Below are 12,691 nucleotides of genomic sequence, written 5' to 3'. Positions count from 1 at the left end.
TGTAAATGCGCGCTCTGTGAAGCCATGGGTGCGTCTCAATCAGTTCCCTTGTTCAGAAGTCAGGGCACTGATCAAGCATTGATCAGTCTATGATTGAGATGCACGCCATGAATGAATAACAGTTCGTCCGTAAAGCCTCGTTTATACTCAACGCGCCCGCACGAGCGCGAGGGTGCGCGCGGCAAAAAGAAATGCGCGCAGTCAGCGTAGCGGAGGCTCGCACTGCGAAGCCAGGCGAAAGTAAACAATGCGCGCTCTGTGCGGCCGTGCACATTTAACTTTCGGTTTTGAATTAGCGCCAATTCGGCTGCGGGTTGCTTGAATTGTGGGTTCATTAGTCTATTTTTTTAATGAAAAACACAACAACAAAACAAATGACAACCCAGATAGCAATGAGTCGGCGGACCACCGGCGGTGATCCGGCGGCTGTAGAAGCGTCAGAATTGCGTAATCGCAAACACGTTTGACGGCGCACCGCCGGCGGCAGCCGCTTTTTAAAAGCGGCAGCCGGCTTCCTACCGCCTTCCTACCGCCGCCGGCCCGCAGGCAAACCGCCGTTCCGCCGCCTTTATACCAGAAGGCGGCCCGGCGGAGGCAAACGCTTTTTTCGAACGATCTGCCTCCGCTTATTGTGTAATAAATAATATATATATTTATTTATTATTCATATATTTGTAACATGCAGTTTATGATGGATAATAATTGAACAAACCAGATAAATTCCCATTTGGCATTTTTATTCCACATTTCAAAGTACATTAACTGTCAATGATACAAGATAATATAAATTAAATATAACAGACAATAAATAAGCTTAAATAGGCCTATAAATAACAAAAAACATTTTTACTAAAGAACCTGCATGTTTCCAATTAAATTTTGGTTTAAAAAAAAAAAAAAAAAACAGCCTTACAAGCAAATTATAACACAATATTTGTTAATAACAAATAGGTCAGCTCTGGGATGAAAAGAATTACCATTAAATATTATATCAAATAATGAGGATATTTGGTACCAAAGAATGTGCAGGATACCAAATAAATCGAGGTATAACATCACATTTAACAAGCCATTTCTAACAATAGCATAAATGGTAATAATTTAGAGTAAAGCTCTGGAGAAGAATAGAACAGTAGTAGAACAGAACATTATAACAAGCCTGACTATGGGTTCTCCGGTTTTCCCCGACCTCCAGAATGAGGCAGCGCAAATTGGCTTATCTTCAGTGATTTCTTGTGCGCCTATATAAAGGACAAACAACCTCGCCATCCCATATCTATCCAAGGAGCTGCCTTCAAGGCAGGGTCACAGGGAATAAAAAAAAAAGTAATTTCCACAGTGAACAGTGTGGATTGGGTGAGTGTAGACTGAAACTTCTGGCTTCTTTAGGGGTCTTGATGTTACTGACTGCAGGATAAAGAAAGGGTTCCAGGTGTCAGTAGTCAGCCTAGGTGTAAGAGGTCGGCTGTGGGTCCCTCTCAGCTGTGCGGCGTCTTTTTCCACCTTCACGATCAGATGCTCCTTTCAGGTAACGCATAGCGCTAACCTGGACCGCCTCATCAGTGGCATCCTGGGTTGCCGGGTTCTTCCGGATGGCTCCTGTAGAAAATACAGATCTGTCATTCCATGTGAATGTCATAAAGCCACACACATCTACTTAAATATATAACAAATTTATATATTTATATATATATTACTTTGAACAATGGTCTTCAGGAACATGTCTCTAAAACATGCTTTATCCCCTACACCCGTCCAGGTTGTATTAATGGAAAGGTGATTAGAGAAGATACTCTAAAGCATTCGCCACACGGTTGTCTTTAGGTCCCTCCCACATTTGATTGCCAAAAACCGAAGCTGAAAATACAAAAAAGTGTTACAAATTACATCTCTCTGAAGCTTCTCATACATAAATATAAAAATGTGACAGGCTGTGATTCAGACTGTAGAATATGCAGTGTACAATCTTAAATTTTACTTTTTAGATTACCCTACAGCATTATAAACAAAATCAGCACACTTACTGGAGCTCTTTATCCTGCCTCAAACTAGCCAAGCAAGTAGTCAAGCAACGCCAAATGGGTTGTCTAGGGGGAGTAACAGACCCCCTGGCAGGGATAACTCTCCAAAAGACACATTGGCACTGAAATGTTGCAGCATAGTGTCCATTTTGTTGTCCATGCTACGCACAACATCGCCAAACTCTCCAAGACGTCGCAGCATTAGGGTCTGATCTGCACCTACAGGGGTTCACAGAATAAAAGAATAAAGCAGTCAGTCCTGGTCCCTCAACTACTAAACTATGACATTTACAACTAGGTCTACTACATGTACAGGTGGCCCCAGTGGGAATTAAACCAACAACCACAGGTGTTGTTTGCAAGTTGTACCTGATTGCCCAGTACGAGCAAACGTCGTCAACATTGTCCCAACTTGCTTCACCTGCTCATGAAGTGAGCCGCTGTCATCCGAAGCTACAAAATGAAAGGCATTTGGTAATTTTGGAGCTACATCACAGTCAAAAAAGTAAAATTTAAGAAAGAGTGCATGTTCTCACCTGCTCGTGCATTGCTTTCCCTCAGGGCTTGGTTCTCATTCTGGAAATCTACATAAAAAATATTTTATTTTAATTATTTATATATATATATATATATATATATATATATATATATATATATATATATATATATATATATATATAAAACAACAACTACAGGCACAATTTTCCATACTGTTCAAGTTTCCAACATCTGCAATTTCCTGTTTGTCCATCTCAACTCCTTTCAATATTCTTCTCCTTATAGCCCAGTAACTAGACATTGTGACTAACAATTTATTTACCTTGAAAGCCGAAACGATTGTCCAATAGTAGGTCTCTTGGATGAAGATAACCGATTGTGCTCTGGTCAAGGTATCTGCAAGAAAATGTGAACAAAACCGCATTGTTAACGTTAAATACAGAATATACAGTAGCTATGCTGTGGGGGGAAAAACTGGTCAGCCAAATGTGGAACAGTAAAATGTATTCATTCAGTGTAGTGATTCAAGTAAACTGCATTGTCCTCAAACATAATAAGTACAGCAGTTCAGAGAAATAACTCATAAATGACCTTAAATGCTAGAAGAACAGTAGCAACAAAGCACATGTTAGCTAACACTTGCTAAAACTGACCTAGCAGCATGCTTGTTCGGACTAACAAAATAATTTAAATAACCTATATACATCATTCTGTTTTGTTAGAAAACACCAAAAGTTAAACTTAAGTCTTTCTAGATGTAAAGCTTTGGCTAACTTACCTACAGTAGCTAGATACATTTTAACATGTAGAACATGCTTGAACTCAGTGTGTAAAAAAAGGCGAAACAGCACGTGTTAGCTAACACTGTGTATTGTGCACTATATCAGCGTGCGTGTCTGAACAAACTAATTAAAACAACCTACCGGTATATACATCAAAAATGAACATAATATTGTGTGACACAAAAAGGAAACATGTACTTACTTAAACGCTCGTAGTCGAGGATATTTTCTGATCTCCTCTCTTCAAATACTAAAACCATGTGATGAGCGGCCGCTGTTGGTAAATCTGTATGTTTTACCGGTTTGTCTTCCGCCTTTTTTAGGTATACTGCCCCTCTCGGCCGGTGGAGGTACTTCTCTGTTTTTTTATTTTTTTTATTTTTATTTAAATTAGTACATGTATAGACAAGTACAATACAAAAAGTACAATGAGAGAAAAATAAAAACAATAAAGCATTGTGGTACAGTTCCGAATATGTAGAACAAAGAATAACAACAAATGTAACACTGTATATAAAATAAATAATAAAAATAAGAATTCTGAGATAGAAAATACTTTATAATATTAAGGCAGTCACATGAAATTGAAAAGCTTTCAGGTTTCTGTTTTTGTAAGCTTTTTGTTTTGCGACCTCATGTTTGAGAGGGTTTCAAATATTGTAAAAATCAGCTTTATAAGAGGTAATATTAGAGGGCTTCTTTTGAGTTATTCTTGTCTTATGAATGTAGAATTTTTCCTAAATAATTAATAATATATTTTTGTTTTTCAGAAAAATATGGGTTTTGAAAACAAAGTAAAATGTCATGAAGTTAGTTCTAATTTTTTGTCATGTCTATTTTAAAGTCAGTCCAAAAAGAAATAGAAAAAAGGGCAATACAAAAATAAGTGTTATCCTAAAATGAACTTTCAAACTTTCTTAACCCTCCTATTATGCTAAAAAAAAAAAAAAAGTATTACATCCATTATGGGTCAAATTGACCAACACTGTTTAAACACACTCGACATGCAAATAATCAAGTGAAAATTTAAATGTAATTTCCTAAACCTAACCTTATCATGGAATCAAGAGTCAAGAATCTGTTATAAACCCTAATGGCTTTAATTGGAGCAAAAAAAACTAATATTTGATATAATTCACATATAGGCTATTATGATTTTATAATCGCTTCAAATGTGAGAACTAGTTAAAATGCTGTCAGTTCCACTCTATTTCCCAACAAGCCAAACATAGCCAACGTGGCTGGTCGAATTTGAGAGTAGAAATCCTTGTATTTCACAGCGGCTTGCCGCCAGCCGGCCGCGGTCCATTAGGCGGAGGCAACCGCCAGAGAAAATGAAGCCGGCGGCCCGCCGGCTAGTCGGCCGCGGCATCTCGCAAGAAATGGGAGTGACGTATTCGGCGGCAAACGTTTCAACACCGCCAGCGGGACGCACCTATAGCCGACAGCTTAGGGCCGGCGGCAAAAAGAAGCCGTGCCGATATTTTTTGCTATCTGGGAAACTCCCTTAAATAGGTGCTTTTACGTTTCGCTTTGAAACCAAACCTTCCGCGATCATCTCAGTCAGCTCCTCACTCTTAAATCTGATGAATGACTCCTGCCGCTGCCGAGACTCACGGTCGGATCCTGCTTTATTAAGCAGATACGTTCAGTTTTTATTTGTATTGTCTGTTCTCTAACTGAACTAAATTATTTTATTACTATAAAAAAATCAAAAAGACGGTGGGCGGTGCCACGGTGGGCAAGTGATGTAACCGGTGTTGAGTCTGGACACCGGTAACACCGGCAACACCGACTATCGTAGCAAGCCTAATGCACAGATTAAATTCCAGATGCCCAGCATTACAGTTAAACAGAGATGCAGGGCTGTCTGTGTTCTGGAGAAACTGACATCCATCTCTGGATTATCTCTGCCGAGATAGAAGCAGCAGTGGTGTGTTTGTGCATGTGTGCTGTTGCCGGGGCTGATGCGGAGGTTAAGTGTGGATGAGTGATTTCTCTGAGAGTGTAGATTGTGCTGTAGTGCTGTACTGGCATATCCCTACATTAAAGTAGCACAACCTAGTTGACCACACTTGATAGAGAGAGGAAAACTGAGAGATGCACATCAATTTAACAAAAGTGGCATATTTTTTTTCAAAGCAAGAGAACTGTTTGAGGTCAGGTCCTCTCTTTTTCTATTGCCATCTCTTTTTTTTACCCTAGAATCACCATGACATCAATCCCCGTGCTCTGCTTTTGGTACTGAAGTGCTGTGGTTGAGTCTGTGACAGAGTAACACACAAAAAGAGTGAATAACTTTGGCATAACACACATGTTGGCATAATTATTAATGTAAAGGTAATTTATAATGTCAAGAAAGCTGGTGTATGAGAAACTGAGCGGGGTTTGAGGGGTTGGTGATGTCTTTCTGAAAGACTTTCTGAGCTGTGAGGGTTTTAGAGCAGAACATGCCTCGCCACTCTTGTTCCCCGCTGAGGAAGGAGGTGAGGCAGACCGTGCGCAACGCCACAAAGCCTTGCCACGCTCAGCCCCTCCTTCATTTGGGAGCGCGCTTGGCGGTGGTCGACGCTCCCATGCCTCGCCACCCTCAGACGCCTCTCCCTTCGCCAGCAGGGGGCGCCGGCTGTGGGAACGCACTCAAGCGGCCTCCCCACACTCGCACGCCCCCTCCGCGGACGGAGGTAAGTGTTGCACAGCACACTCAGATCCCACTTCGGGCCGCTCCATGCCGTCCGAGTCGGATCCCTGCATTCCGCGTCGCTGCCCCGCTGCGGGTACGTCTGTGGTTAATCCCCTTGCTCGGTGTCTGGAAGCCTGGCTAGAGCTTCCCAGCCCGTCTCGGGGCCGTACCATCAGACTCGGCTATGCGATTCAGTTCGCCAGGCGTCCCCCTAAGTTTGGGGGCGTTCACTTCCCAGTAGCGAAGGAGAACGCCCCCGTGCTCCGGGCGGAGATCGCAGTCCTACTGGCGAAGGACGCGATGGAGCCGGTCCCTCCAGCCGATATGAGGTCCGGGTTCTACAGCCCGTACTTCATTGTACCCAAGAAAGGCGGCGGGTTATGGCCGGTCTTGGACCTGCGATTCTTGAACCGGTCCCTTCACAGGCTGCCGTTCAGAATGCTAACGCAGAAGCACATCTTCAGGTGCGTCCGTCCCCAAGATTGGTTTGCAGCGATCGACCTGAAGGACGCGTACTTTCATTCTCGTTTCCCCTCGACCGGCCCTTTCTGCGCTTCGCGTTCGAGGGACGGGCATGTCAGTACCGCGTCTTGCCCTTCGGCCTGTCCCTGTCGCCCGCGTCTTTACGAAGGTTGCGGAGGTGGCCATTGCCCCCATGAGAGAGCATGGTGTTCGCATTCTCAACTACCTCGACGACTGGCTGATCCTTGCCCAGTCGTGAGAGCAGTTGTGCGAACACAGGGACAAGGTGCTCAGTCACCTCAGCCAGTTGGGACTTCGGGTCAACTGGGAGAAGAGCAAACTCTGTCCCACACAGAGGATCTCTTTTCTCGGTATGGAGATAGACTCGGTCGCCATGACAGCGCGCCTCACTGAGGAGCGCGTCCAGTCAGTGTTGAACTGCTTGAATTCGTTCAAAGGCAGGACAGCGGTACCACTGAAACATTTTCAGAGGCTCCTGGGGCATATGGCATCCGCAGCTGCAGTAACGCCGCTCGGATTGCTTCATATGAGACCGCTTCAACGCTGGCTACACGATCGAGTCCCGAGTTGGGCGTGACACAGCGGCTCCCTCCGTGTCCAAGTGACTCCGAGGTGCCGCCAAACCTTCGGCCCATGGTCGGACCCTTTGTTTCTACGGGCGGGAGTTCCCCTAGAACAAGTGTCCAGGCACTCCGTTGTCTCCACGGATGCCTCATCCACGGGTTGGGGTGCCACGTACAACGGGCTTGCAGTTTCGGGTCTGTGGACGGGGCCTCAACTGCAATGGCATATCAATTGCCTCGAGTTGTTAGCAGTTCGTCTTGCACTCAGCCGCTTCAAAGTTCCGCTCAGAGGCAAGCACGTTCTGGTCCGTACGGACAACACTGCGACCGTTGTGTACGTCAAAAAACAGGGTGGTCTACGCTCTCGTCGCATATCACAACTCGCCCGCCATCTCCCCTTATGGAGTCAGAAGCATCTGAGGTCGCTTCGTGCCATTCACATTCCGGGCCTGCTCAATCGTGCAGCCGACGAGCTGTCACGTCAGCCGGTGCTTCCGGGAGAATGGCGACTCCATCCCCAGGCGGTCCAGCTAATCTGGAGTCGTTTCGGGGCCGCACAGGTAGACCTGTTTGCCTCCCCAGAGACGACCCACTGTCAGTGGTTTTATTCCTTGACCGAGGGAACCCTCGGGTCGGATGCCCTGGCCACAGCTGGCCCCAGGAAGAACGCAAGTATGCGTTTCCCCCAGTGAGCCTTCTTGCGCAGACACTGTGCAAAGTCAGGGAGGACGAGGAGCAAGTCCTGTTGGTCGCTCTATATTGGCCCAACCGGACTTGGTTCCCGGAACTAGTGCTCCTTGCGACAGCACCTCCCTGGCCCATTCCTCTGAGGAAGGACCTCCTGACTCAGAGACGGGGCACCCTTGGCACCTGCGTCCAGACCTCTGGAAATTCCATGTCTGGTCCCTGGACGGGACGCAGAGGTTCTAGGTGACCTACCGCAAGCGGTAGTTGACACCATCACTTCCGCTAGAGCCCCCCTACGAGGCGCCTCTATGCGTTGAAGTGGAACCTGTTCGTCGATTGGTGCTCTACTCACCGAGAAGACCCCCGAAGATGTTCGATCGGATCTGTGCTTGCCTTTCTACAAGATGGGTTGGAGCGAAGGCTGTCTTCCTCCACCCTCAAAGTCTATGTTGCCGCTATCGCCGCTAATCATGAGCTAGTAGATGGAAAATCTCTAGGTAAGCACGATCTGGTCGAAAGGTTCCTTAGGGGGGCGAGGAGGTTAAATCCGCCTCATCCTCCCTCCATACCCTCTTGGGACTTAACTCTGGTGCTAACTGCACTACAGAGAGAACCCTTTGACCCTCTGCAGTCAGCTGAGTTGAAAATTCTGTCGTTAAAGACAATACTCCTGACTGCGTTGGCCTCCATTAAGAGGGTAGGGGACCTGCAGGCATTTTCGGTTGACGAATCGTGCCTGGAATTCGGGCCCGGTAACTCTCATGTGATCATGAGACCCTGGCCTGGATATGTGCCCAAGGTTCCCACTACTCCCTTCCGGGACCAAGTGGTGAGCCTGCAAGCGCTGCCTTCGGAGGAGGCAGACCCAGCCCTAGCTTTTCTCTGTCCCGTCCGTGCTCTCCGGACTTACGTGGATAGAACGCAAAGCTTCAGGACCTCAGAGCAGCTCTTCGTCTGTTACGGAGGACAGCAGAAGGGAAAGGCTGTCTCCAAGCAGAGGATGGCCCACTGGATAGTGGATGCCATCGTCTTGGCTTATCAGTCCCAAGACGTGCCCTGCCCGCTCGGGTTAAGAGCCCACTCCACTAGGGGTGTTGCCTCTTCCTGGGCGCTGGCTCGTGGCGCCTCGCTGACAGATATTTGTAGAGCTGCGGGCTGGGCGACACCTAACACGTTCGCTAGATTCTATAGCCTCCGTGTAGAGCCGGTTTCTTCCTGTGTGCTCACTTCCCATGGTCAGTAACACCGAAGTGCCCGTTCTAGTGTCGGCTTGCTGTGCCATTCCCTCCCCTATGGTAGACGGATTCGTGTGCTTATTCTGCTCCAGTCGAGTTCCCCGGATCGGCGAACCCTGTTGAGTCCTCCGCAACCCGCGGCAGTCGGACGTGGCGGAGCGTTCGACGCCAGGTCTAACACTCGTATGCATTGGTGGAACTTGTGTTAGGCTGGGTTCCATATGTAGTGACCCCCACGGCGGTCCCATGTGTGTATTCTTCCACGGTACGGCTCCCTACGGCGAGCCCGTGTCTTTCCCTCGGCAGAGTGTCCTCTGCCGTCCCAGGTACGTGTTGTCCCCCTCCGCGAATTGGCCGGGGCCACCCCTGGGACTTCCGTATGTTGTGCTGCCCACGGCCAGCCCATACGTGTATTCTCCACATGTTAACTCCCTCTGGGCATGATGTGGCTTCCGCAGCTGCCTTCACAGGCACGCTTTCCCAGCGTTATCCAATACAGTCAGCTGAATGGGTCTTGCGGAACAGCAGCTTGGACTCTCCCTGCGTGAACTTTCCCGCCCGCATCAGATCGGGGTCTGAGGGGCTCATCGCTGGGCGCTGGAAGTGGTAGTAACTGTGGCGTTTTCCATAGGGGATCCCAATTCGTCGGTACGTCCGACGTACGTCGAACGTGACCGACTGAATGGTAACGTCTCGGTTACGTATGGTAACCCTCGTTCCCTGAAGGAGGGAACTGAGACGTACGTCCCGTCGCCACAGTTGCTGTACCATTACTGCAGGTTGAGCCACTAAGTTCAGCTCCTCAGTGAAAAACAGCGTGCATTTGCTCTCACTTCCTGTTTATACCCGCGGCGCGGGGCGGAGCGCGAGATGCAAATCTCGCACGCCAATGGCCCATTGGCCTCTTCTCTATATCTCGAAGCTGATACGGGCTCCCTGAAGTGATCCCAATTGGTCGGTACGTCCGACGTACGTCTCAGTTCCCTCCTTCAGGGAACGAGGGTTACCATACGTAACCGAGACGTTATTAATCCAGCGAGTTATTAGAGAGAGAGAGAGAGAGAGAGCCTGCGTTTCTTTCAACAGCGTCAACTAATACGGAACTGTAAGAACAGCGCCTTTATTATCATGTTGATTTTAAGTTGCTAAACTATTTTACTGATAAAATCGTCAGAGTAGCACTGACATTACAATTCTGTGCGAGTGTGTCCACACTATATGTGTGCATTTGAGTGGGAGAGCAGAGAGAACGAGAGTAATGTGCGTTTCTTACATAATTCAACGTAATTTTGTGGAAATAAAACATGGAAATAATTTGTCCTTTTTATCTTATTGTTTACTATATTTATTTGATTGGTCAGTGTCGTTGTGGGTTTTGGTTATTTGCTGTTGTAGGCTGAAAAGACATTTGAAATAACTGAAATAATTTGCCGAAGTGATATGGAACTGTAATGCGGTCAAGAGAGCGGCCTGGAACTACGTTCGCTGTGCGTTTCCCAGAAAATAATTGCACACCTCAGAACGTTCATCAGCCAATCAGATTCAAGCATTCAACGGCCCCCGTAGTATAAGCTAATATTTTCAGTTCATTCATATGGAAGTTGGGCGCGAGCGCACCCGTGTGCACGCGCCGTCAAACAGAAACATGGCGACGGCAAGTGCATAGTTTCGGAGGTGTGGCCGCTGTGGCACCAGTTTGACTTTCCGAAGATTAATAATCACCACAGTGAGCATACTGTCCGTATGCGTGTAAAAGATAATAGGCCAAACCATACTGACCGGCGGATTTGCAGCCCCACGCGCAGCGTCGAGGGTGATTGCCATGGAGATCACAAGGTGCGTCAGTGTTTTCACAGCGAAAGATAGACTGTTTTCTGCCAAAGTAAATTAATTCCAGGCTCTTTCTCATCAAGAGAAAGACCAGCACGAGGATGTGTTCCACAGACTGAAGGAGAAATCTGTGCGGTTTTGTATTTATTTTACTTTCTCTTTCTCTAAATGTGTACATGGATCTTTTATTTCAATAGGCTAATTTGATGATTATTATGGCATATTTATCTAAATGGGTTCTGGTTTTATAACTCTTGCAAGTGTAATGATACAAATTATAATTCAAATCTTGCCTTTATAACAATGTGAAACCCCTGTCACTGTTGTAATTAAATTAAACTATTTCTGCTATTCCTCAGTGCAGGATGAGGGTGAAGAAGCTGAAACAACCTCCTCCCAAGAAAACACCATAGGAAGATTTCCTTGAAGGGACTTTTTGAGGATTTGTTTTGATTTCAATTGAGTTATTATTTGACATAAAATATATATTTAAAATTAATTTAAAATAGAAATATGCTGAATTTTGTCTGAGAAATAAAAGGACACTTTTATTTTATAATTTGTCTTCAATCTCATTTTGTTATAAAAAACTTGTGAGAAAATCGTATCGGGAAATTAATATCGTATCGCATCGCATCGTGAGTTGAGTGAATCATTTCGCAGCGGTAGCTCAGATAAGCCACAATCTCTTTACCTGAATATTCTGTCATCTTGCCGTCACTAACCCTTTTGAGGACGAGACCCTGTAGACCTCCCAGACACCTCTGGACTAGACTGGAGGGAAGCCATCATCCGGTTTCTGGAGAGTGTCTACCCCCTGTCCAGAACACAGCTAAACCCAGAGCCCGTTTTCCCACCCTCGACCACAGAGCGGACCATCGCCCCGGAAGAGGAGCCCCACGGTGAGTCTGACCAGTGGTGTGAGCTAGTGGAAATGGAAACTGCAGAGTGGCTGATGGACTTCAATGCATAGGTATCAACTACCACCCTATCCCACCTGGTACTTCCTTCATCATCACTGTTTCTGGACAGCACTTGCATGGACTGTAAATTACTTCCACTGATCCCGTCAAGTTTCCATCTGCCGCCATCACCGCAGAGCTCAGCCAGTCCTCCAGCCTCTGCTGGATGTTTGCAGCCCTTCAACGCCTCTGGGGATGCCTTGCTGTGACGTCGACCCTCAGACCACCTCAACCACCTAAGCGAGAGAATCCTGGGTCCAGAGAGAATCCTGAATCCATCACCTGGTTCTCCAGTGCCAGCGATGTCACCCAGCTCAATCGCCTCTACTTCTTTGCTAGTGGATCCTTCGGCCTTGTCTCCATTGGTCGACTCCATCGTGGGCTGACAGCACTGTGACGCTCTTGGTTGGTTGCATCAGGCAACTTTGATCATCGCCGCCATGGGATCGTCGTCTTCCCAACACCATCCCTTCGCCACCTCCTGTTATCATCCCTTCGCCACTGCCTCATACATCTCCAAATCCCCCACCGTTGCTCCCTCTTGTTATCATCCGTTATGCCGCGGCATTGTGCCTCCCCGCCAGGGTGTGTATTGTCACAGTTATCTTCCGTTTGTTCTTTTCATGGACTTTTAGTTTGTTTTCATCAGACTTTGTTTCCCAACACTCATTAGTTTCACCGGTATTGTTTGCGTGTTTGTGTTTCACACGCTGTCTCGCTTGTTGGTTCTGAGATATTTATTAATTATATATTACTTCTTGCTTGGATATCCTGTGACAGCAAGATGGATTCTGATTCCTTTTTAATTCTACTTCCTTGAATTCAAATTCTGCATGTTAAAGGAATTCTCAATCAAATTCTGAATGGCACACACACCCAACCCTGCTGTGTGTTTGTGTACCTACGTCATAAATACTATTTTCATTCATTGGTAGTCAATATTGTAT

The 12,691-nt window shown here is 46.5% G+C and overlaps 1 protein-coding gene across 1 annotated transcript; it reads right to left on the bottom strand.

The window, feature by feature from the left end:
• Positions 1 to 722: 722 nt before the first annotated feature.
• On the bottom strand, positions 723 to 11,492 carry LOC307123453 (uncharacterized protein; the record flags this gene model as incomplete). The annotated part of the gene is made up of 8 exons (XM_079811986.1): positions 723 to 1,599; positions 1,698 to 1,857; positions 2,025 to 2,240; positions 2,391 to 2,474; positions 2,558 to 2,605; positions 2,842 to 2,978; positions 5,502 to 5,565; positions 11,477 to 11,492. 6 exons carry the CDS (start codon positions 11,490 to 11,492, stop codon positions 2,065 to 2,067), a joined length of 525 nt encoding a protein of 174 aa, XP_079668112.1. The 3' UTR covers positions 723 to 1,599; positions 1,698 to 1,857; positions 2,025 to 2,064.
• Between the last annotated feature and the right edge of the window lie 1,199 nt (positions 11,493 to 12,691).

The sequence above is a fragment of the Gobio gobio genome (genome assembly GCF_949357685.1).
Source record: "Gobio gobio genome assembly, chromosome: 3".
NCBI classification, from domain to species: domain Eukaryota; kingdom Metazoa; phylum Chordata; class Actinopteri; order Cypriniformes; family Gobionidae; genus Gobio; species Gobio gobio.
The sequence above is the reverse complement of the archived record's forward strand: the minus strand, read 5'-3'. Positions and strand labels throughout refer to the sequence as shown.